General features: G+C 47.7%; 1 protein-coding gene across 1 annotated transcript in view; it reads left to right on the top strand.

Moving 5' to 3' along the window:
• Positions 1-449: 449 nt before the first annotated feature.
• LOC144179873 (solute carrier organic anion transporter family member 74D-like) overlaps positions 450-26,629 on the top strand; it is a 56,655-nt gene continuing 30,475 nt past the window's right edge. Inside the window, exons 1-5 of the mRNA XM_077708297.1 lie at positions 450-1,217; positions 4,072-4,176; positions 9,846-10,052; positions 17,017-17,181; positions 25,275-25,473. Coding sequence (XP_077564423.1) covers positions 515-1,217; positions 4,072-4,176; positions 9,846-10,052; positions 17,017-17,181; positions 25,275-25,473 — 1,379 coding nt within the window. The 5' untranslated portion in view covers positions 450-514. The remainder of the gene's footprint in view (positions 1,218-4,071; positions 4,177-9,845; positions 10,053-17,016; positions 17,182-25,274; positions 25,474-26,629) is intronic.

The raw sequence follows: 26,629 nt of genomic DNA, 5'->3' as shown, positions 1-26,629 counted from the left end.
GACGTTCGGGAGGTCAGCGAAGGCCTTCTTGAACTCGTTAATGGTAATCGGTGAGAATACTAATGTGCGAGCGTAGTGTAGCAGAGTCGTTGTAGGCTGCACGGTCAAGTCAACAAATTATGCCGTGCCGCTTGACCTCAGTGGGAGAGACCTACTTGCTGGTGGCGTGCCTCTTTGCTCTATCCTTGGGCCTCCACTTTTCAATTTCGTTATGGCCCGCGTTGCAAGTCTCAGAGCCAGTTGAGGAGCTACAGCTATGGAAAAAACGCCGTCTATTTGTAGCTTTTACACTTCCTCGCTGTTTTCTTACAGGCTTTTGCAATTGCCTTTTTTCATACAATTTAAACATTACGTAAAACCCTGAAAATGCTTCATTGGTTCCCTTTTTTTATAAATTACACGGTAAACTTCAACACGTCAATACCCCGTACTCTACGATGCAGAGTCATCCCGCTGAAGACAAGCTGCAGAAGCCTACACTAACACCCAGGGCAAAAGCTACACAATCAAAACCATGCCAAACGGGCATCAGCCATCTGGTGGCGACACAGATCAGGAAGTCACAGGAACGCGAATACAGCCATTCGGATGTGACGACGACGACCCGGTATACCGCTGTGGATTCGGTCAGTTTAGACCAGACTGGCTTCAGCGCTTCGCTACATCACGGTTGTACGGGGTGGTCTTTGGACTCCTGGGTATCACCCAAGGTGCCTACCGCGCCTACCTGGTCGGGACGTTAACCAGCCTCGAGAAGCGTTTCTCCATATCCAGCCGGGTGTCCAGCATCATCCTGGTCGCCGATGACTTCAGTCCCTTACTGGCCACTGTTGTGTTCTTGGTATTTTTGCGGCGCACAAGCATGCCAAACTGGATATCAGGAGGCATCATCCTCTCCTTCGTCGGTGCCCTAGCAAGCTACCTGCCTTACGCCATCTTCGGGGTCGGAACGCACTTGTTGGCGCAACCAGGCGGCAGTCCCGGTAGCATGGGTGCCGCTACACTGCAGTTCTGCACAGACAGCGGTAGTGGAAATGTCACCCAAACTCCGGTGGACCACTGCGCATCACACGACTCAGACTGGTCTACGGTCGGTGCTGTAGTGCTTCTGTTTCTGGGGAACTTCCTGAACGGCCTTGGTGGCGTCTCCTGCTACGTGGTCGGCGCAACATACATGGACGACAACGTTAAGAAGAAAAATTCGGCCATTTACTTTGGTAAGACATTTTATTCACGCAGTCGTAGCACAGTTAAGCGGTAGGTAATGAAAAAAGTACTGGTTTTGCCCGTAGACAATGATTCCTTGAGTGCTCTTCAGGTTGATGTATTCGTGAGCAGAAGCCGGAGTTCCGGTTACGAACGTCTATTGTGTTTGGGCGCAGCAATTGAACGTATTTTGCGTGAAATGCCATATGTAAAACGTTTTTATTTCGCCCGAATATCCGATACGTAAATTCTGAGAGCAGCACCTGAATCTGTTGCCAGGCAGTTAATTATAAATTCGTATGAAAGATGACCAAACTTATACATACTAAGTCCAAAACTACGTAACGCATAAAAGGTGCTTGCGATCTAAGCGGCAGCAGATGTAATGCTTCATTACGCGCTCAAGTTTACACAGACTCTTTATATGCATTCAAATGCTTGGAGCCTGAGAAATGCACGAAGGAAGTTATCAATTTACGAAAAGGGCAGCAAGAACTGGAAAGCTTCCAACAGGTAAAGTAAAATTCAGAGACATCATTTATGCTTTCGTTCAGCATTCACTTTGTGCCAGACATATCATAGCTACGGAAAGAATATTCCATTTTTTATGGATAAACGGACGGCTTCGGAGAAAATATGCATGAGAAAAAACTTGCATGTTAAGGTTGTAATGGGAGCACGCGAAGAAAGTTGAAAACGATGTTATGACGAGTTCATATGGGAAGAGAAAATTTGACACTCACTTGAAATGCAGCGTAAACGGCTACAGTAGAGATAATATTTATTAAAATTCAACAAATATCACTGTGCTGTGAGAGAGTTCGCTTGAATAAACTGCATGAAATTTAGTTCTTTAAAAGGCGTAAGGACGGCGCAATTCTTTGTGCTTATTCTGCGGTCCGGACAGCCTATTTCTGTGGTATTAACATATTCACAATATCAACATATTCGCAGTACAATTCGTATAGACATGCCTGCACGCAATTCAGCCTCACTCATCTCGACGGTTTTATTCTGCAGAGCAAACTCTCGGAGTAACAAAAAAAAATGCGACATAAAGATTACGTGCTACTGACGAGTATCACCAGTTCATTTGGGAAAACAAACTCCGCAATTTCTCAGTATTGCTGCTTCAGAAGGCAACTGTGGGTTTCGCGGCAGTCACATTCACAGGATTTTCACCAGTTGAGGGCTCAACACACTGCAACAATTAGAAGGTCATTACAGAAAACGCGCCAGAATTTCGCAGGAGCGTATTTTTTTTTCAATCTCTGTTGTCATTGTCCATCCAATTATTGCGTTATTGCTGATGTGATTGTTTATGTTATTGTTTGCATAATTTATTCTCTTATTTTATCCCGCTTAAAGGCACTACAGTTACGTACATTATTCTGCCATGACGGCTGCTCTACTGACCTCATTCTGGGCTCGGGACAGCTTTTATCGCCGAGGTCAGTGCACCCGGGAGACCGGGTGTACGTCCTTATAGGGGCTATGAAGATAAAATACAAGTTTGTTTTATTCGAAAGATTTTGTGTTTTATAGTGCCCGCAGCGCTTCTCCGCAAGCAAACCATGCCCTAATAACTGAGATACTAATCAATTTATGTCAAAATTTTGATTCTCCCGCCAAATCGTGTATTTTCGTGACGTCTGCCATGACGTCACAAGGGCCGGTATTCAAACTCTTTCAGTACGTCATTAGGCTCTGCAGCCTTGCTTGTCAGTCCCCAGATGGCACTAGCATTCGGAGCCGCGGACCGTTGACCGCCATTGTTTTTGACCGTATTTGCACCTGGTTTGTTTTCGTTACGGTAGAAAGTAATCGTTTCGGGAAACATGTGACATTCTTGACAAAGAGGGTCCCGTAAAACAACGTCGCTTACGCCAATCGGTCAGTGTCGTCTAAGACAACTCCAAAGAGGCGGACTGCTGTGCAGCTAAAGCAAGCATAGTTCACCCAGTACCAGCAGCAGTTCACATCGGTACTTTATTTTTACGTGTATTTCGTAACTTTCATTCTTTAGCCTACCATTCTAACTGCGGTAAAAGGAATATGCATTACATTTAAGCGCAAATAGCTCGTTCAGCAAGCTCATAAGCCCTGCCTAATTTGCGTTTCCTTTGCCGTCCTCAGCCAATCGCACAGCTGGGCATATGACAGGTTCTGTTGCGGGAAATGAGCGAGTGGGTCACAGGGACATTCCCTTGTTTCCTAATTATATGGCTCATTTGAACGAAGTGTGGGTTAAAAGTGGTGTCAGTGTGGTTCTAACGAGGCAATCTTTCAAATGAACCGAACTAGTGTTTTGTCGGCATGGCCCCTTCAATGTTAGGCCGTATTTATTGAGCGAGTGGTAGCGCTTGAGCGGGGTAGCGAGCCGCTTGGTTATGCATGGCATCAGACGACGCGCTCAGAACGCGCCCGCCTACTAGGCCACGCACCGACTATCTTGGTCACGTACGTGTTTGTGACGTAGTCGGCCAGGCACAAAGCGAAAGAGAACATTTTCGCAGCGGATCGCGCGTTCTAGCGAGGAACGACGCCTCGAGCAGCGGCGTGAATACGATGGTCGCCACCTCGTGACCGACGCGGCGGTGAGAGAACGAGAACGCGCCCGTGCCGCCGAATGTAACCATCGCCGCCGGGCCGATCCGGCGGTCCGGGAAGCAGAACGGGGTCGCGACGCCCAGCGCATGAGATAGCGTCGATATGGCGACGACGCTGCGGCCACAAAAATTTGTCTAAAATATGATGTAAATGGTGGCGTACTGCCGTGCCAGCATGTCAACGATAAAACAAAAAGCTTCTCCGGCCGCCCACCTTCAAAGGGAGGAATGGCCAACGAACTTTTTTTATTTGCAGGAACTATCATCGTTTGCCGTTTCATATGCCCCGTCCTTGGGCTCAGTCTGGCCTCCTTTTGTCTGAGCTACTACGAGGACCTGCGAAGTAAGTGCCTATTCCCCTGTTTAGAATTATTTTATCTATTGTTTTGCTGGCCACATAACTTATCCGTGTACATTTTTTTTAAATGGATATTAATCGTTCAGCATTCGGGGAACATGTTTTATTAAGCGAAACGGTATCCACCAGATTAAAAAAGTTACACCATCTTCCCGAGGGGAACCCTGAGGCGATGCGAAGCATCCCAGAGTTCCAATCCAATCCAATACAATCCAAGCCAAGCCAAGCCAAGCCAAGCCAATCCAATCGAATCCAATCCAATGCCCCTCGCGAGAGAGTGTTCGCTATCGGAGAGAAGAGGGGGTGAGCGGCGGAGAGCGCAGCTGGCGCGGCGAGGAGAATGGGGGAGGGGTGGACGCCGGCAACGCCGACAACAACGCCGGATGGATGCAGGGACAAGGCGAGTGAATGAGATGCGTCGCATCTAAAAATTGAAAAGGAATCCAGTTTCCTATCGCCTATCGCGCTAAGCATGAGATTACCTTACCTAAGCGCTCCTTGTAATGAAGCGAGTAGGAAAGCATCGTGAGACGCACACCCAGGTCTTGTGTGTATCGATGTAACCGGTTGAATAAACATTAAAACATTCGGAAAAACAGTTTTTTAAACAGAAGCTTTCTTAGTCTCACTAACGGCGCTGTTGCAACCAAAACGCACTGCAGAAAAGAAGAGATTACACTATGGGAGGATACATGATGGTGGTGACTAAACAAGAAAGAAAATGTGGTTGATCCCTCTTCCATAGGAACCGGTAAAACACGAAAGGGAAATGTGCCTTCGCAGGAGCAGTTGAATGTTTATTGTGCACCGATATGAACCTGCACATCGCCATTTATATTTCGTCAGTATGGCACCGATCAACGTTAGACACTGGATTGTACGTGCCGGAGTATTGCGTAAATCCGACTGAAACCACCGGCGCTCGCAAACCTTCCGGGCGAACGTAACCAAACGGGTGGTCAGCGAATCGTTTAGTGAAAACACGGTCCGCTGCAGTGAAAGCAGCAGCGGACAGTGCCACGAGCGCGGCATCTGCAACTCGGCGTCGATCTTACTTCTTGGTCGTTGCCTTACAGGCTTCTCCGCAGGTTACGCTGCGCGTCCCCCGTACACGTAGGCGCTGCCATAGAGGCGCCAACTGCCGGTGCTCATTAGCTTCGTGATGCACTACTTCGCTTTGTGTCTCCTAGACGCCAGCACCATCTGAAGAGAAGGTTATAAGGCGCATTTGTCTTTGAGTTCACGCGTGTGTTCATAGAGCAGTCGGGAGCGCATTTCTAACCTCCCGTTGCTGCGAAAGAGTTCGTAGTTCAAATCCCGGCGTAGCCCAGTCAGTCGTACCTTTTCTGCCGGGTGTCATTTCCGTGACGAATATGACGTCAGTCAGATCTTATCTTGGTGGACCCCGGCATAAAACACTTTCGTGTTAAAAACGCTTCCCGTTGTCGTAATCAAAACTGGGTCCCTCGTGTTATGACGCAGGCGTTTATCCCATTGCGCCATTCCCGCAACCCTCCATAACACACGCTGCGAGAATTGTTCGCGTGCATTACTTAGGTGCGCAGCCATTCTTTGCGTGATCATCCTGCCAATCCGCTGCGTGTTATAACGTGCACCGGCGGCGCTGGGATTTGTGCGCTGTCCGTGGCGGCTTACTGTCGTTTAGAACACCATAGAACTATTTTCATTGCACTAGCTGTGATTAACTGATGTTTATAACCGCGAGAACAACGCGGGCAATGATTTCCGACGATCGTTGTTGCTATTTCTGAGAAAAATATAAACTCCTGAATTTGAATTGCGTCGTCCTACTCTCTTGTACATATATCCCCGAATACGTCAGGAAAAAGGGTGAAAAATGCGAAGAATTGTGGTTTACATAACCCCAACAAACAGAATTACGGGGTCACCTATGCTTCTGTTACAGTAGGTAAAGGTGTGACATGTGAAAACATGTGTGTGTGTGAAGGGGGGGAAGGAGAGGAGGGAGGGAGGGAAGTGTGATGTCGCAGGCATTAGGAATCAGTGAATCAGTGCAGGCATTAGGAATCAGTGGAGCCGTTATGGCGGCACGCGCTTTCGCTCCCAATGGGAACTTGTATGAGGGGCTTCTGGCTACACTCAGCCAATGGGAATTTTAATGACAGGTTGCGGCAACGGCTATAGGAGGACGCCGCTTTTCCGCTAACGTAGCCAAGTAATGAGTCATTGCTGCTCACGCATTGGAAGCAATGGGCCCTATGATTGAAAGGAACAAGGCGTGACTCAGTAAATAGCAGCCAAGCCGAGCACAGGAATTCGGATGTAAAGTGGGCGCCGTACACATGCATCGGATTGGCAGGATTGTGACGCAGTGATTGCCTGCGCACCAAAAGTAATGCACGCGAAAAAGCTCACAGCACTCGTTGAGGCGGATTGTCTAGTCTTGTGTTTCCCGTAGCTGAACCGGACAGCTCTCCTCACGGCGGCAGTGGGTGCCTGAGCCGAGGCGGAGGGCGAGGCGACAGAAGAGACGGCAGTCGCGTTGATTGGGCCACGTATGCTCATGGGCTACCGGTTTCAAACCAGGTGCTATCAGAAGATGCCACCCGTGCAGTACGGGACAGGCCCCTCAAGTGTTGTAGACAGATGTTTTGCCGACGGTACTTCGCAGCTGCTATCAGAAGATGCCACCCGTGCAGTACGGGACAGGCCCCTCAAGTGTTGTAGACAGATGTTTTGCCGACGGTACTTCGCAGCTGCTGTCGATGCACACGGTTCAGAACCTACCGCCACATGCACCGCACCACCGATGAAATAAGTAGAACAGGTGCCGCGTGAAAGGCAGCGCGTTCGTTCCATGCACGGAAATGGCGCAGTGCCTGCAGTGGCACATGTCCAGAAGTGAACATATTTTCTTTCGTCAGCATCATAATCGTCTTTTTCCCTTTGCGAAGTTTTCTTCGTCTTTCGCTCAATATGACTCAGATGTTCGGCCAGTCGCCGGTATGTGCCCAACATGCACGATACCAGCGGGAACGTGCTATCATTCTCACCTAATTGCTTTTAAAGCAAAGCTTTCTAGCTGTACCAGCTAACGGTTGTTTTGGGGCGTGCGGGACAACAAACTCCCAACGCGTCGGTGGCGGCGGCGGGGGGAGGTTGGAGGGGCGGAGGGTTTCACTCACGGAGCACACTAGAGATGGCTCGGCGAATGTAACCAGCGTTCCCCCTGCGGAACTGCCTGCTCGCTGGCGGTGGCATCGGAGGAACGGCTTTGTCGTCTGCTTTAGCAATGGTTGTTTAGGGCCTGTTTTGGCGCAGCTTCGCGTCCATTGGGTGCTGCCTTCGCATGGCTTGAATAACTTGTTCGACAGCCCCTCCAGGGTAGCCCGCACCCGACGGAATTAAGCCTTCGTACGGCAAACATGCGGTAAGGATTGGTTTGCAGGGCGGGAAAACAAAATTTACAAACCACATACAGACATCTGGCCGCTAGAGAAACGCTACCTTTAGCGCACTGCTTGCCACGAATGAGACTCCGTTTTCGAGATTAGTGATTAGCAATTAGGCTGTGTTTTAAGAGGTATTACAAAAGGCGAAAAGAGCAACTGGTTTTGGATAAATAGCGATTACAAAAGTTCCCTCAGCTTTCTCGCAATTTTCAAGCTTACTAAACTAACTAGTTTAAATCGGTATAAATGGGAATCACTAAGCTCACATGCCGAATTGTTTCGCTGTCTGCGCTTGTGTCGCGCGGTGGTGTAGCCCCAAGCTAGCACATCACGATGGCTAGGTTCCGCTGTCTCACCCTTCGAAAGACGCTCCTCTCCGTTTTCATTTTCCCGATTCACGGAAAGGCTACAGCGGCGGCGTCCGCCGCTCTGCTGCTGCGTTCGGGACGCCGCCCCCGCGAATTCCAGAATCTCTGGTTTCACTCTTCGTAGAGCCACGTGTGTGAATTGAAGTGACATCGCATGGGCAATTGTTGTGGGTGTCTTTTAACACTTTGCTTTCCAACCACCTTCACAGCGTCGATTGGAGCCAATTTTTTTGTGTAATTGCCTTCCTCAAATTTCCCTACAGCACTGAGCACATGTCTGATGCGCACGTTTCCAAGTCGGAGACCACCGCCCACTCACCGCCCGTTCACGTTTAGTCAGCCAGACGAATGCTATGGCTCCCAAGTATCGAGCCTTTGGCAATATTTTTAAAACTACAACGTCAGCTCTTGTTGGGTTGGCGGTATCTGTTTTTTTTTTCGGTTAGCTGAAGTGCAAGCCTACAAATAACGAAAAAAACTGTGGTAGCCCAGGGGCACACTGCTCATCTCCCATTCTAAGGACCCTGGTTCGAGCCCCTTCTAGGGCAAAGTGTACCAAATTTTCTTTTCAACTCACTTTGTTTTTCTGTCTATAGGGCATCATTAAGTGCACCTGATAAATAGGGCATCATTCCAAGCATTCGTGTGCTGTAGGTGACGGATTTTCTGCCAACATAACTAATGCCTTCAAATAACGAAAAGACAGCCTTAGTGGTAGCGTTATGGGTACGAACATTTCACTCTTATTAATAAATTCCTGAGCAAAGCTGATGTGGGGGGTCTTGCAGTGAAGCCCAACTTAATGAACGGCCATGTGTAGCAACTTCGCGTGCATATTGACGAAACCCACGTTGTTTGATTTGACCAGGAGACTTCCACATAGACGCATTTTATGTCCCAAGCTCAATATACAAAAGTTCGGATAGACCTTCTCTTTGAGCTGAGGTGCTAGTCGGGAGCAGGGGCCTCACGAACCCCCAATGAAAAACTTCGTTAGTTTCTTGAGTCTATAATTACGTAAAGCCCCAAGGAACAGACAGACTGGAACCAGTCGTTAAATCATAAAACAATTAACTCGGGTTTCACTTGTAATTCTCACACTTGTGCCGTGACGTGTGCGTTACAGGGCGGCTTGTATGGATTTATTCCACAATATTAAACATGTCCTGCGCGACCTGTGAGGGTTGTCTTTTGCAGTTCTTTTAAGTGCTATTAAAAACATCTGCGGAAAATAGCGTGCTGGAACCAACCAAGACTCATGCTTTAAAAACTTTTCGATAACGTTCTGTTTTACTCGTTACCTTTGAAATTATGAGCCATGCAGTTTTGTTAATTGCGTGCTGCCACGCGCTCAGCGAAACAAGAAAAGCCTGGTCGCTGCTACAAACGATGACCGCCAGAATTCAGTTTACCAAATGTGTGTAACGGGTGCTGTCTTGCTTTACGTCTTGGTGCACCTAGACTGAGACACACTTTGTATAAATGTGCGTGCACGCGCGCCGAAACATGTTAGTTTATTTATTTCGCCATAATTATAACAAATCTGCCATCTTTTGCCCCCTCCATGCGCAGGCCGCTAAAGCGCAGTATACATATTAATTGTCGTTCTTACAGGGGCCCAGTGGCACGGGGCAAGTAAGAAGGGTGATTGCGCGTTTCTCTAGGACGGCAACCAAAAAATATAGTAGCCATTCTGGCAATATGAAAGGTAAGCAGTTCTGTGCTGTTCGAGCTATGATTTGGGGTGAGGACAAGCTTTGGAGGAAGAAAAAGTCATTCCAAAGACAAGAACATTCACTCACGCATTTATGGGCTAAACAAGTCACTGCGAAGGTAAAGTGGAAGTTCTTTGCTTTTTGTTTGGTGGTAGTGGAACCTGGAATAACACCAAGGGACCCCCGTTGGATCGGCGCATGGTGGCTGGGATACCTGGTGGTGGCAGCCTGCCTCTTGGTCACCGCCCTTCCCGTGGCACTCTTCCCCAGAAAGCTGCGCCGCACGGGCCAGTGGGACTCTTCGGAACCAGCCGAAACCTCCCCTCATACACCTAGACCATCTATACATGGGGAACTCAAAGGTAAATCGGAGCTTGAAGCTATAAAAAAACAAAGTCAGTTCAACACCTGTGAATTCTGCTGAAACAGGGTCGTTGAGGAGGAAGGATGCATAAAGGTAAAATAAAGGCAGGAATGTCAACCAGGCTGTGGCCTAGTTGGCTATCCTACACTTCGGCACGCTGGCAGCCACCTCACACAGAGGCGAGGGTCGCTCACAACGCCACTTGCCGCGGTATGTATGTACATACTCGAAGTTGACCCACAGAGGAATGATAGCTTATCGGTGCATATATATGTTGGGTGGTAGTGCGTCGCGTGCTCCAGCGCACGATCGAAGATTTGCGCGCCGAACGGCCGTCACATCTTCTCAGGAGACTTCTGGGCCCGCGGTAGGGGGCCGAAGGTGACGGGCCCACGGTGGGTGCGTACTGCCGATGGAAGTCGGCCCCTCATGACTGTGTACGGCAACCTTTCGTTTGATTATGGCAGTGGTATTTCGGGACCTCGCCACGTTGGCGGCCACCTCTCGCAGATGCTGGGGTCGCTCGTAATGCCATTCGCCGCGGTCTGCACGTTCTCGAAGCTCACCCACAGAGGTCTGGCAGCTTATCGGTGCACATATAGGGTGGGAGGTGGACGTGAGCCGCGTGCCGAGATCTTGCAATGAACACCGTCGCGGCGACGGCGCCATTTGTCGGCGCAGCGGCGTACCTTCGCCTGGCGCGACGGGCTTCATCGCCGGACATTGCCAGCCCCTAAACAGCTCCGCCGTTAAAAAGAAATGTTTTTCTTTCTCAACCCTGCGTCGACATGTCTTTACAAAAAAAAAGTGGCAATAAACGGGATATTATGCATTGAGCTGCTGAGCACGAGGTCGTGGGTTCGATTCCCGGCCGTGGCGGCCGCTTTTCTGATGGAGGCGAAAGGCAGAAACTCCCGCGTGTACGATATTTCGGCGCGCGTTAAAGATCCTCAGGTGGTCAAAATTAATCCGGAGCCCTCCACTGCGCCGCGCATCATCGCCAGCGTTGCGTCAGCGCGTTAAACACTACAATCTATACCTATAAAAAGAAGTGCCCGACTGACTGACTGACTGACTGACTCATCAACGCCCAGCCAAAACTGCTAGGCCTAGAGACTTGAAACTTCACGCGTTTATTTGCGTTATTCAGTAGGTCCTCACTAAGGCGGGTTTTTCATAAATTGCCCTCCTAACCGAAGAAAAGGGCGAAATTGTGGTTTCGCGAATTCGTAATTTTCTCGGTCACCCATTCACATATCGAACCGCTTTTTGCTGATATAAGTAGCCCTTAAGAATACCTAAGAATTAGTTTTTGGATTTTACCCTAACCTACACCAGCGAGGTGATTCCGCATTCCGGAACTAAAACGGTGTTCCTAAAGATTCTCAAATAAATCTTTCACCGATTCAGTAATCCAACTGTTTTTTGCTAGAATATGTTACTCGTACAAATGCACAGAACCGTTTTTAAGGATTTCGCTCTGCGACGCCGCTAAAGGAGTCAAATTGTTTTTTACAAATGACACGGCTGATGAGCCAAAAAGGCCTGACAGGTTATGTACACGTCTAGCCAAACTGCTCTTTCAAATGGCTACATATTGCAAGGGCACATTCTGATTACGGTGTTGGAGGTCGATATTTCTTAAAATTTTTAAAATTCCACCATGGAGAGAGTGAAAAGCGGTAAAATAGTTTTTCACATATTAATTTTTTTACCGCCCGCCATCTGAGATATCGAACTGGTTTTTGTTGAGATAGGCAACTTACTCACGTATCTCAACACTCTTATACAACATTTTTCAATGACACCCTCCCAATAGAGGCAAGCGGGATTTCGGGAAAACACTGTTTTTACACTTTCCTAAATAACAACTCAGCCAGTTGATACCTCCCATTCGTTTTTTCTTGAAAATGCTGCCCATTTATTTGGCCAAAAACCACTTTAGGGATTTTGTCCTAACATGCGGATAAGAAGGCGAGCGAGATTTTTTATTCTGCATCCTTTTGGACGTAAAATTCAGTTGAGTTTTCCCTCGTTCGATTAGCGGTCGCCATCTGTTGACACCTTCGGCAACTACGCGTCTCCCGTAGGAGCAGGTGTCATATATCATAAATGTAAAAGAGAAGATGTACCAGTAAAAAGCGCAAAGGTTAGCCCTCGGCATCTGCTGGGACTTCCTGCAACCTCGCGCCTCCCGTAGGGAGCCCATGTTACTTATGATAAAACTGTACCGATGAGCCTCGTTCATATCTTCTGAGATAGCACTTCCTACGAGGAAGAATACCCCTCACCCAGCCGGCCTCCATCATGTGTTCCCAGCGCAATCTCCTGCCGAATTCAAGTTGTGGTTGCAACCTGGCACTCTTCTTAATATCATATTAAGAGTGCAAGCAAACCAAGCTCCTCCTTCTTCCATCCACATTTCCATACCTTGAGCTGTGCGAGAACCTGGTGACTAACAGCGATCTGGATGTCCAGATAATACTTCCTCCATAGCGAAGGCTGCCCACTCATCACATGGCTTTCTGAAATTGGGAACCACTCCCACTTCGCGGGCTTAATAAAACCTTTTTCACTCACTGACTCATTCGCTTAAACGCGCCATCATGGTGCAATTTGTTTAGCGAGAGTTGTAGTAAAACACGAGTACCAGTCGTTTCACATTACCACGACGCGCCTGCAGTAGGAGCCTATGTACTGACAGCAGGCAGGCGCTCCCGAGTGTGTACCACTTCCCAATGAAGTAGCCTAATGTGGCGACTAACAAATATAAATTGCTGTCCTTAATATAATGGCCCACCCGGGCACCGTAGTTAATCAATAAACGGGATATTCTTTCAAACCTCATTCACCTCGTCTTGTTGCGACTCTATGCATAATTATGTTCTGATGAAATCCCCGACATGATTACTGGCGCACGAGGAGTTGGTCAATTGAGAATACACTTGCTACTTGTATCCAACATTTTGGCTTTTCGCGGGGTTAAATACAACTCCTCAGCCCAGGACTTCAACATCATTAGTGTGAATTAGGAGCTCCCATAAACACCAAGCAAAAGTACCGTGTGGCGACAGAGAAACCGGTAGTGTTACTTGGCCTAATCAACCCAATAACCACCTAATATTGAACTATAGTTCCCGTAGACAACAGCCTCGCAAACCAGCTGCTTTCGTCCGCGTATCTCTTACTGCTAACACGTCAGTTCAGATTGCTCAAGACAAATGAGCTGAGTCAGGCAACAGACGGGAACTACTTTTTCGCACGGCAACCGCATAAGCCTGAACTTCGTATCTTCATATTACGCCACTACTTTGATAATAAACGACGGCACCAGCGTTTTTCGGTAATCGTTCTACCGTTTCAGATAAGGCCGGAGTGCAGCTGTACACAATTCTTTATTCATGGTGATGTCTGTCAGTCTGTCTTTCATCGGAATAAACCAAGAATGTTACTGGTGAGCGTGCTTGTCACTAGTGAATTACTGACCCACTTGGAATGGGTGGGAAACAAATCCGTGGGGGAGACGTGGGTGCAGAGGGGAAAGAGAAGGACAGGAAGTGGGATATAGAGGGTGAGAAGAATATAGGAGAGAGATGGACGGAAGGGGAAAACTATGAAGGGAATTGTGAAGTGGAGGACGAGAATTGTGCTTCGAATAGGGTATAATAAAGAGTTTGCAGAGTGAAGGGAAGAGGAAAGGAGGATTGTAGGATGGAGCAAGCGCGGGCCGACTCAGTGCGTGACCACCAGGGTCAGCCACGGTCAGGGCACGGCCTCCGCGATCGGCTGCCGGCGGCGCGCCGTTGCTCCGGCCGTCCCATTCGGCGCGTCCCCCAGCAAAAAAATGTAATGCGGCTCACTCCGCAACGTGCCGCGAGGTGGCGGTGTTAGCCGATGGTTCGGCCGCTCGCACCGGCTCCTCTGAATGGCTTGGCGGAGATTGCGCGGCTGGGTGTCTTCGCTGTCGTAATTCCCCTTGCCTCCCCTGCGGGCGTTTTGTTTTGATGAAATAAGAGACTTGACAATGATTTTATGAAGTCGGCTTGTCTCAGCAGCTTAGGGAAACTTATTTAACTGAAGCAAAGGTGTGACAGCGATCAACGAAAGGTTGACCATGTTTCAAGCGTGGAGCGAGAATACGGAGTGGTACGCAGTACTTTCTCGGATGTTATTTTATAGAGTTATTATAAATAGTTATTTGGGGTGATGAGAACAAGTTTGCAGTTGGCGTGCCATGTTGTTGCAACGGTCACCTACCAGGCCTCATCGCGCAAGAAACTAACATTCAGGGCACTGCAACGTGATTTGAAATTATAAGCATATATATGAAATTTTTTACCGCTCTGAAATATTTTATGCTTGTGTCAGGCACACGCTTTGAGATCCTACATTTGTGAATAAAACTACTGCGTATATTAAAAAAACAGTTTACTGCCGTTCTTCTGTGTGAAATCTGACCAGCGGCCGGACCAGTAGGGTGCAATCGAAGAAGTGCATGAAACAAACATTGTTTGTAATTTGTGATTGAACGTATACGGTATACTCCTTAGTTAATTTGTTTAATGAAACTGGACAACAATATGAAGCTGTTCGTTTCCCTCACGTAAATGTATTGACAGCAGACGGGAATTCCAACTTCAGCTGTGAACTATAAAACGGTGAAAAGCAGATAAAACCTGGCGTAATGTTCGAGTCGTTTCCGCTAATAATTGCCATATTTGTTTCGCGATAGTTTTGATAAAACAAAAGTTACAGCCGGTTTTTGTATCCATACACTCTCCACAGGGCTACGTAGAGCAGACGGGACTTTTGTAACATTTGTAACGTCACTGTAAACTAATTATGACAATTAAATGAAGCACAGCGTAATGATGCAACCACCTGGCGACCAATTTATGATTTTTTAAAGACCGAGATGAGATCGACATATACAGAGCAAACGCCAGAAAGTTGGCTTTGCGGCAAGATACATGCTGTCAACGCGACTTTTTCTACGCACCCTGTCGACGTTCGTAGCTACTGATCGGAACCTAGCCTGTAACCGACACTTTGCTTACTTGTAGGAATGCAAATGCATTTTATTTTAAGCTATGCGATCCTGAATGTAGGTCCGTCGCGGTTGTGTCACCTTCTATTTCGACAATGTCTTAGTCATCATTAGTGGCCCTTTTGCAGGCGTATAGCGTCTTTGACAGCTGGCAATCCGTCGGCTCCGAATTTCATTTCCTGATCCAAATACACCGTGTTTTCTTTTATTTTATTTTCTTTGCGCGGCCTGCAATTTTTGAAACCATATCTCGCTCGCACTGACCCCCAACTCCATATTTTTGCGTAATTGAGTATTTAATGCTTCCGCAGTGATTATGTAAAAAAGCCATGCGGCCCCTGGACTCGCTTGTGCGCTGTGGTAGGTAACTGTTTAGGCTGAACAGAAATTGCTAACATTCAAACCAAACATATAAAAGCTAAGTTACTTCTCAGATGGGACCTGAAATCAGTAACGAAAAGTTTGTGTATTTTAGGTATTCATACCACTCACAGTGCTTATTGCGCTTCCCAGTATAGGCACCGAGATACCTTTAAGAACGAAATAAAAACAGAGTACATCTAAGTTAAACTTATTTTTTGTTTGCTGCCGCTGAAAACGAAAACGTAATTAGCACAACGCAGATGTGCCACGGAGATTACGACGTCGCTCAGGAATCCCTCAACAGAATTCACTTCCAGTGTTTTTCAGTCTCAACCGGTATTACGACCGATAAAGATTGATTCGAATGCCAGAAAAAACAGCGGCCACCCGTTGTCTCAAGTTAATAGCCTTGGCTGTACAGGACTGAATTAAGACCGTACGCCAGCATAAGAAATAACAATACTTGATAATAATTTTAACATCATTTAAACGCGGGAAGTTTCGCTACCGCGGTATTATCGGAAAGGCATAGTCGGTTCCGTGGAGCATAGTGCGGGACAGCGCATGTGAAATAAACCCGTCTTTTCGCCACCGTAGCTGACATAAATGCATCACCAGGTGCTGTAATATTACTTTCTATTCCTAAAAGAAGCTATGACCGTTTATTTTTGCCATACGGAGCGTAAAAGCTGTCAAAAGCCATTTCGCGGACCGGCGCAGCACGGACGGCTGTTGCTTTCAACCATCGGCTCCGCGCGCCGCGGTGCGGCGGAAAGCGCCGAAACGCCCCCTTCGAAATTACGCTCTCTCCGGCCGAATGGGACGGCCGGAGCAACGGCGCGCCGCCGGAAGCCGATCGCGGAGGCCGTGGTCAGGGTCGGTTAACTCTTGCGTGCGCTGAGAGATGGCGCTGCCTGTCCAAGATCGAAATAGCCGTCACTTCCTAAACGCGCCAGCCTCCCTGAAATTCACAGTTCCTACGTAGTCTAGTGACTAGTAATCGACCCGTTCTTATGACGTTGCGACCGACGGCGTGTTTAGCTACTGCACCGAGGAAGGTTGTGGTTTGTGGGAGAGGAAACAGAAAGGAAAGGCACTGGGGATATTTTGAGTTCGGCAGAGAGCTCACCTGCATGCAACCCAGCGCAGGGGAAGGGAAGTAGAGGGGGAGTGACAGGATAAAGTGGAGAGAGAGAGAGAGAGAGAGAGAGAGAGAGAGAGAGAGAGAGAGAGAAAGGTATAAATACAGCGCAGTCTAACGCGGATGCATGCATAAGGTAAGAAACTAGCTCAGCAGCAGCCATCCTGTCGCCCAAATCATTCGCCACGCTTGCGTGCTACAGTCGCCAGTAAATACAGACTACAAAAAAAGCATGACTGTTGGATTCCATGGCCCAGATCTTCAAAGCCGCACTGAAATTTCTAAAATGCGGAATGCTTAGGGGACTCCTTTCCAAATATTTTCATGCTAACGGTGATGTAAAGGGTGCAGATACGATACAACAACGTCGTCCCGTATGATGCAGAACACCTTCGACACCATCTCTTTCAGGTGCCCTTCAAGTTCTCAGGCGACTGGCCACAAACCCCGTATACGTCTTCAGGACTTTCGGCAACATCGCCGTGTACATAGCTCTGACAGGCTACTACATAGCGTTCCCGAAGTACATACAGCACCAGTTTCAGCTGACTGCTTCAAGAGCTAGCCTTTTTATGGGTAAGCTTCCTGTTTCTCTCACCTACACCCATAGCTTGACGGAATGTTCCATTAGTCAATACAACCCAATTGTGTGCACTAACTGTTTTTCTGCGACCCAGGTCAAACTATATTTGAAATATACTTTCAGGATTGATCAGGCAAACATAGTTCGCGTTGTTGAAATATGCGAGTGCTAAAGCATTAAAAGGGCTCCTTAAATAATTAGTCAACGTACTGATCACTCCGTCTGTGCGTTCATCATTTTTTTTTAATTTTCATGGTATTATGTATTCGATTTCAAGTTATCCTTATGTAATGCTTCCCCGGCGCCCCAACCCAGTCGAAAAAGATGAGAAAACTTTCTATAGTTTTGTCGTATTTTCGCGTGTCGTGCTGTCGTCTTGTCGTATATTCTTGTCATGTCGTGATTATGATGCTTGGTAATGTGTGGTATTCCTATCCATATTTTGATGTTCCGTAGTGCTAAATTCCTGTCTTCTCGAGATCCTGATGTTCCATCAGTAGTTGCACATGGTTTAATGTTATTGCCCAATGTGAAGAATAGCGTAAATGGCAGTTCTGTTGTGACTACAGAAATGTTTGTCGTTGAGAACATTGGCTTTGTCGTTACGACAGAAATGTGTTTCATAACAACAGATGGCATTGTCTTAACAATAGAACTGTTGTCACAACAAAGCTCTTTGTTGTATAACAGGAATTCTTGATAGCTCTTTGCGGTATTCCTGTAGTGATTTTGGACTGGGAATAAATTCTCATTTGGGCCAATTTTTCATTGAGCGACCAGCCTTGATTCTTTGCCGCGAAAACAATTACTGGTTTAATTTCTCCCCAATAATTGCGTTTAAATTTGAAGGACCATTTGGCTTGGGATAATTATCGCAGACTGTGTATGCTCGTTCGGTGTGTGTGTGTGCCCGTGCATGCGCATGTGTGCGCGTGAACGTGAGCACCTTCTCTTCACAGCGTAGTTAGAAATCGTGCACTGTTTTGTCCCTGACACGACGGCGCAGGCGCCACAAAAGGAAGGCGAACGGGTTGGCGGAAGGCCATACTTACCTTTTCACCGCGGTGTACCGGTTCCACAGTCTACTGTCCGAGCGGGACTGGTGTTGTGGAAAATCGGGGCGAGTCGGACGGCTGCTTCCTTACCGCCACATCGACAGATTCAAGCGCGCGCGATAAGCTACCTTGAACGTCTTGCGCCGAAATGTAACCTTAAATTGAGGGGGCTACAAGGCGTCACACTAATGGTCTCGTCTCATTCCCGACGCCGCTGAGTAAAGCTGCGAAGGCGCAAGCCAGAGATGCAAATGTGACCCCATGTAGCATAGCATAGCTTGCCAGATGTAGCCAAGCATCCGGCATGGTCATCGAAATAGGTAGACCAACACGCTCCCGTATTTGTTTTTAATACATGGGAGAAAGGAGATGTTTACGCAAGGTATGAGCTCAAGCTACTCCTCTTTGCGCAGGTTGCATTGTTCTTCTGAAGTGATTACAAACTTCGCTGAGTTTAAAAAGCCGTAGAGATGATAAAAAACTACACCAAACTGCACGCAAGGCACTGAAGAGAACATATTGTTCCTTATACCAAGTATGTGGACGTAAGCGTGAAGGGTAAGTGTATACAGCACAGAGGGAGGAGGAGGAAAACTTTTATTCATATAAAATAAGAGCGCTGTGAGTGGAGTCCTCAGTCCAGGACCCCAGAAGAGCTTGCTGCCGCCTTCGCCCTCTCGATGAGCCGAAGCTGGCGATCAGGACCTGAGCTGGCCAGCTCTCGCTCCCACTGCTCTAAAGTTGGATTTTGTATTCTGTCTATATTCTTATTGTGTTGGCAAGCCCACACCATGTGATATAAGGTTGAGAGCTCTCCACAGTGAGGGCAAGTGGATGTATATATTGTAGGGAATATAGCGTGGAGCCTAGTAGGGTGCGGAAAAGTATTCGTCTGTAGCTGCCTAAGTGAGGTTTCTTGTTCTTTTGTGAGGGATTTATGGCCTGGCGGGTACATCTGTCGGGAAAGCCTATAATGTTGGGTAATATCTCTGTACGTGAGTAACGGCTGGTTAACCCTCTGCTGATCTTCTTGTGGAGCCCTGCCGGCTAATTCTCGGGCACTCGTGTGAGCGACGAGGTTTCCACGAAGACTGGAGTGGGCAGGTGTCCAGACGATAGTCACATTTCTTCGAGGAGGGTTTTGCTGGAGGATTCGAAGGGCGGTTTTAGAAATTAGTCCATTTAGATAATTCCTGCATGCTCCCTGTGAGTCTGAGATGACAGTCATGGCTTCAGTTTGAGTGATGGCAAGCGCAATGGCTGTTTCTTCCGCTTGCAGTGTATTGGTGCGTCTAAGTGTCAGGCTCGTGAGTGTTCGCGCCGTGTCGGTGACTACTGCCGTCATAGCATGCTCTCGGGCGTAGTCTGCCGCGTCTGTGTACACCACCCTGCTTTTTTGCCCATATTTCCTCTCTAAGTTTTCGGCTCTGGCTGTTCTTCGGCCCTCGTGGTGCTGAGGGTGCATGTTTCGAGGTAGAGGGGAAACTTTGACGTGTTCTCTCACTTCTTCGGGAATATCTTTCATGGCATGCCCCGAATTCACTACTGAATATCCGAGACGGCGCAAAAGGTGACGGCCAGTTGGGGTGGTGGTGAGTCGAAGCTGCTGAGCGGTCAGGTGGGCTTCTATGAGCTCGGCTATGGTGTTGTGAAGTCCAAGCCCAAGCAGTTTCTCGGTCGATGTGCTTATTGGTAGTCCGAGGGCTTGTTTGTAGGCCTTCCTGATTAGTGCGTCCAACTTATTGCGTTCAGAAGTTTTGAGTATGGCATATGGAGCAATGTAGACAATTCTGGATACAATGAAAGCTTGTACAAGGCGAATCGTGTCTTGTTCTTTTATTCCGTGCTTCTTGTTTGTGATACGGCGTAGCATGCGGGTGATTTGACTGATTGAAGAGTCGAGTTTGCGGATCACCAGAGAGTTACAACAGTCTTCTTGAAGGATCATGCCTAATATTTTGATGGAGGGTGAGGGTTTGATGACGACCCCATCTAATTCTATTTCAATGGTTGTCTTAGTGGCATTCTTGAGTCGAGATCTCTTCTGCACCAGTAGGAGTTCTGACTTCTCAGGGGCGCATTTGAGGCCACAGTTTGCTGCATAGGTTCGGACAACGTCTGCAGCCTGTTGTAATTTGTCTTGCATGTCGCCTTCTGAGACTTCCCCTATCCAGATCGTGATATCGTCAGCATATATTCCGTGGTGCAGACCTGGAATTTGATCCAGTTGCCTTGGAAGGTTAATGAGGGCAATATTGAAGAGAAGCGGGGACAGCACCGCCCCCTGCGGAGTGCCCTTGCATCCAATCGTGATGGGTTGAGAGCTCACGTCCCCAACTTTGATGACTGCCACACGACCCGTTAAGAAGTCTCGAATGTATGCGTACATTCGTTCCCCGCAACCAAGGTTATTAAGGTTTTGGAGGATGACTTCGTGCTTGACGTTATCGAACGCCCCTTTTAGGTCGAGGGCCAAAATAGCCTTCGGTGCGAGTTTGTTGGCTTTGCTCAGAACATCTTCTTTAATTTGCAGGAGAATGTCTTGAGTTGAATGATGTGGCCGGAAACCGCACATTGTGTGTGGCATCCGTTGTGATTCTTCAAGGTAGCCCTGTAGTCTGTTAAGAGCTACATGCTCCATGAGCTTTCCAATACATGAAGTAAGAGAAATCGGTCTCAGATTTTCTATGCTTGGGTCTTTGCCCGGCTTTGGGATAAGCCTGACTTCGGCTTCTTTCTATGTTGAGGGTATGGCACCTCTCTCCCAACAATCGTTCATGTATCCCGTGAGTGCACAGATTGAGTTGTCATCAAGATTTGACAGAGCTCTGTTGGTGATTCGGTCCATTCCTGGCGATATGTTCTTCCGGATTTTTGCAAGGGCTGCCCTAACCTCTGCCTCGGTGATTGGGCGATCGAGGTTAGCGTTGGGGGAACCATTGTATGGAGGCGGGTGGAAAGGGGGTGAACTGGGTATGTAGCGGGATTGGAGAGCACGAAGCAAATCATCTGTGGTTCCCTGAAATTGATGAATAATTGTCTGCATGGTTTTACTATTTTCTCCTTTGCTTTTTGTCGGGTCGATGAGGTATCGGAGGAGACTCCAGGTTTTGGATGTGCTTAGAGTGCCTCGGAGCTCATCACATTTTCCAAGCCAGTTCTGCTGGCAAAGCTTCGTTGCGTGGGCCTCTGCCTCCGCCGTCAGTTTTGCAATTCGGAGCTTAAGCTTCCGGTTGTGTTTTTGTCTCCTCCATCGCCTAGTGAGGCTGTGCCGAGCTTCCAATAAGTGAAAGAGATGGCTGTCTATAGCTGGGGTCTGGGTTGTGGTTTGGAGGACTCTGGTGTGGTTCTTAATGTCTTCTCGCAATTTCTGTGCCCAATTTTCGATGTCTATGATGGGGTCCTTAGGAGTTTGTTGCCGGCTTTCCCTTAAATTATGCCAATCTGTGATTCGAGCTTCACTGAGATGCCTTCGGTAGAGGGATCCCTGAAGCTCAGTCTCAATTATCAATCTGGAGGAAAACCTTGGGAGTGACCACATGATAATTGAGACTGAGCTACAGCACAGAGGGATTTCTTATAGAAACAGCGGCCGTGCACAAATAGGTGCAAAGTTCTCACGAGACAAGAACCAATATACTATACACACTCACGACGTAAAAGGATTGCCCAATAAAAAAGACAATAAAAAGTAATGGGAACTAGGAATGTTTCTAGACTCTAAGAAGATCATAAATGCAAAACAGTGACCTCCGCTTCAAAACTAATACGTGCCCGCAATGTAGCTGGACTCTAAGAACAAGGGAAAGAAAAGGATACCTGTGGTGGCTTGTTGGCCGTGGGTCCAGCCCTTTGGAAAGCTTGAAATGCCCATTGTATAAAGACGTAAGGACACTTTTAAAACGCCATCGCGAAGCTTCATGACGGGGAAGTTCTAAACGTAGGTGTAGAATACTTCAACCAGAATGACCACATAAACAGCATGTGATTTGAAGTACTTTGCCGATGTTGTGCTGGAAATGTTTTGTGTAAGCAGTGCCAATATTCAGTCGGCGTCTAAGCGATCTACGCTTTAGATTATGGTTACCGAAATTTTAAACCGTCGAAAGGACCAACATCAAAAAGCAGGCTATTTTGTGCTCGTTCAGCAGACCACGTTGTGTGCCAAAGGCGAACAGAAACTGTCTTCAGCAGGTTTCGCAGTTCTGGCGTGTACAGGAGACGCTTGCCCCTGATGCAAGTTGACGTGCTTGGCGAGCTGCGACATCTGCTGCTGCGTTGCCAGGAATATTGCAATGACCAGGAATCCGTTGAAAAACAACATGAGGCACCTCGGAGGCTTTAGTAAAATCTTTTATAAGGTTTCACATAGTAATGAATCACTGAAAGCGCTTCTTTTGTGCTTCATGGATGCTAACGCTGCTTGGGAGCCTGAGAGACCCAATCATTTTTGAGGAGCTCTCACACAGCAAATGAAAACCAGAGCCAACAAAACGGCATAAAATGCCGCAGCAGTTGACGATGTTGGATGGTACAGCCGACTTTTCTGTTCGGAATTCTGTTCAGAAAACAAACGCAGACGTAGAAGAATTTACTTGGCAGACCCATCGGTGTAAACGTGAGTGAAGCCAGGGTAATGCAGGATATTTGGCAAAGAGGTGGTTGCTGCAGGGCGAGATAGCTATATCCCCTTTACGGAATAGACCGTCCACAGACAACTAAAATAGGGATATGCAATAAGTCACAGGGCATACTTAGTGTCATGAGTAATAGGCTTTCATGACCTTCAATCGTCCTCTGCATTCGACAGCCGCGGCTTCAGGATTTCAAGAAGCGCCGCAAACTCGGTTGATGTGCGAAAGAAGAACCGACACGTTTCTACGGTTGTTATCACAGCGAAGGGAGGCTAGCGAGCTTCAACAATTACGAAAAATCGACGAGGCTCTAGGAACGCGTAAACAAACACGAAGCCGCCAAACCAACATTATTGTAAGTCTCTCGTGAGCGGTGTTTGAGATACCACGTCAAATTGGCCCCGAATAAGCCATTCCTATTAGACTAGTGCAGTGGAACCCTTCAGTAGGGATGGTGTAGACCCACCACACGATGTGACTGTAAGCGTACGGAGAACATAATTAGTGATAATCACTTTTCCTTCAAGCACCTTGATGTGCGAAACCCACAAAAGTTTCGATCCATTGTAACCCCCGGGAAGCGATGCTCTTTTATAGTTTTGTGTAGTTGAGGAGCTAGGAAGACGCCGAAGGTTTTCAGGGGCTTTCTAGTTAAAGGCAAGCTGTTTTTGCGTACGATAAGAAAGTTCTGTGGTCTAATAAAACCTTCTTGTAATGTGGATTGAAGAAAAAGAGCATTAGGGCCCGACGCCCACATGCAGACACCATCGGCGTAAATAGAATAATCTAAGCCTGTTGGTGGCAAGCAGCGCAGTAAATTCACCATGACACAACTAAAAGGAAAGGACTAATGTCACTACCTCGTGTGACGCCCCGTAAGGGAACGTGCTCACCGCTACAAACATCAGACGTTTCCATAACAGCTCTCCTGTTAGTCAGAAATTCCTATGTCCATCTCAGTAGTCGTCCGCGTACGCCCATTTCCAACAGATTTAGCGAGTTATGAATATGGCTAGCAGTGTCGAACGGCCGCATAATATCCCAGAAACCCCAGTTGTAATGTAGAACCCATGTCACAATACTAAGAATTACATCCATTGAAAAGCGCTTCCCTAAAAATTTGGTCACGTATTCAGAAAACACTTTCGCCACATCACACCCCCATTGAAGCCTTGACGTGATTATTTTCTCTATTTTCTTGCACCAGCAGCTTGACAGACTTACTGGAAGAGAAGACGCAAGCGAGAGTGGTATCTTTCGGGGTTCAGGATTGCATTGAGGCGCGCTGTCTGTCAAGAAATTGAAACAGCTTCCTGAATCCACAAAGTGTAAAATAAAGCTAGCAGTTCGTAACTACCCGTGAGACCAGGATTCTTAAACATGGCATACATGATGCCATCTTAGCTGGGAGCCGTTTTCTTACGGCAGGAGGCGAGAGCGCTCTTTAATTCACTGAAAGTGAAGGAACAGACAAGCTGTGGATACAGAGACTGGACATTTTCTCGCACTTTTTGGTTAGCGAAATCTTCAGAGGCTCTATATTCAGGCAAATTTGTCTCGACGCCTGATCGAATGACCATCTTACAAATTTTATCAACCGCGCTTCTTTCTGGGTCTCCACAGGCAACAGCAAGAGCTCGGAAAGGGTAACTTTGAGCTACTGACCCACAAAAGGACCCAATGACGGACCACATTTTATGAAAGGGGGTAAAGAGCAGCTCTTTATGCTAGGCAGCTCGGGAGCTCCAGCTGCCGAGCTGCCAAAACTTGCCACCGTTTTCTTTCTACCATTCGGATGTGACGCCGTTTAAGGGCGTGATTTTTTTGTCACCGCTTCTATGCCTTGATGTTCCCACTTCAGTGGTAAGCTCGCTCCGCACGCTTTCGAGAAGCACGTATCCACTCATATTCGCTGTCACCAGCTGCGTGCTTGTATTGAACGGCAATTGTGCGCGTGCACTTTCAAATGTTCTTTCATTTCCTTCTTTCATTGAAAATTTCCCATCTTTCCCTGAAAGATGTGAAATATCCTATGTTCAATGTCCAACGTTCAATGTGAAATGTTTAATGTCGAATGTTCAATGCTCCATCCTTTTACTCTCCTCTACTTCCCCTCCTCGCACTGGGTTATATGCAGGTGAGCTCTCCGAGCTCAAAAATATCAATAGTGCACTTCCTTTCCCTTTCCCTCAAACCACAAACAACGTCATCGTTTGTACCGAGGTTCGCTGTTATGCTGCGACTAAATCTGCCAGTTAGTAGCGTCGTACACCCCTTGATTTCATGCACAGCAGGGAATGCTTGACTACAAAATGGGGAATTTCGTTTTTGTGTTTCATGAAATGATAACACCAAGATATTAAGGAATTGAGAAAAATTATTTTAATTTTCGCGCAGGGCCAACGGTGGTGGTTTCCAACATGGTTGGTACCATCATCGGAACCGTATTTGTGCACAAGTGGCAGCCGCGGCCGAGAGTCATTGCGTGGCACAATGTTGTCGTCACGCTGCTGGCAACCGTGGGAATTGCAGCACTTACGGCGGTAGACTGCGGCACATCGCGATACCCATCCACTACGGACAACCAGACAGGAAGGTAAGCACAATAGGCTACACGCCTCGAGAGCTGCCTGTAGGGGCATTACTGAAATCCCCCTAGCGGCCCGTTTCGATATACGCTTGTCAGCATCATACCTGAGATATTCATCGCTACCGTGGAATGTGGCATAAATTTCGCGAACACTCTACGACAGAAGTACGATGGATAGTGCAAAATTATGCTTGGGGATCAGCGCGCGATAAAAAATTAATGCTGGATCATGCCCAGCGCGGCGACGGGTCTCAAGGATAAAGCGCGACCGCTACTAACCCTTCAATCTCTTGCGAAACAGCAGCGCATTTCGCCTCAAGTTCAATCTGGTGAGTCCTACCTGGCTTAAGTTTACACGAACGTTTTGAGAATTTCAGAAGCTGCAATGGGTTTTTTTTTATTTCCGTACGAGCTATTCTGTTTCTTCCGTACTTGCAGACCATTTATCATTCAGTGGTCTTATTAACTTTCCTTGTTTCTTGCTATAAGACAAGAGTGTGCACATGTTTAACGAGACAGAGCCTGGCATTATGCTTAACAATTGCGCGTGGCTTAAATTCCCATAACAGACACAAGTGGCTGTCAGGTGTTGGGTAATCGCATTTCCGAAACGTATTTTTATGACGTATATATTCAGAATGAAGCCACATTTGTTGCACACGCGGAAAGGCAAAACCACCGTCGTGTCAGTGTCACGTTTAAACGAGGCGATGTTACGAATCGGCCAGCGCCGCCGTACTTTCCCGCATAACTCCTCGGCTGTGCGGCCATGCCACTGCGTGCGCCTTTCAGCCGTCAGGCGCCACCATGTCGGTTACTCATCATTCAAGTTTCGACAAGCCGGGCCACACGCCTCGCTTTCAACACGCTTCAAACTCCGGCGGTTGCCAGCGGCACTTCGAGACTTGTTCAAGGACACAGAGGCCTCGCGATCTCAGCGGAGTCCTCCTCCCTCCCCTCTCTCGGACTCAACGTGCGCCGAGGCTACCGACGACTCACGAACTCTGGAAAGAGTGTTGTGTGTGTCTCTGACGTTCGTGGCGTGTTGCCGCTTGTTGGTGTTTTGACCGTTACGGCTTTTGGGTATAAATAGAAGCTGCCCAAGCGCTGTAACCCAATTTCTGTTTGAGCAGCGAATCCATGCTGTTACTCTGCTTGAGTC

The sequence above is a fragment of the Haemaphysalis longicornis genome, unplaced genomic scaffold (assembly GCF_048455015.1).
Source record: "Haemaphysalis longicornis isolate Haplotype H1 unplaced genomic scaffold, Haemaphysalis longicornis Haplotype H1 scaffold_4, whole genome shotgun sequence".
Classification (NCBI taxonomy): Eukaryota; Metazoa; Arthropoda; class Arachnida; order Ixodida; family Ixodidae; genus Haemaphysalis; species Haemaphysalis longicornis.
This window is presented reverse-complemented; position numbering and strand designations above follow the sequence as displayed.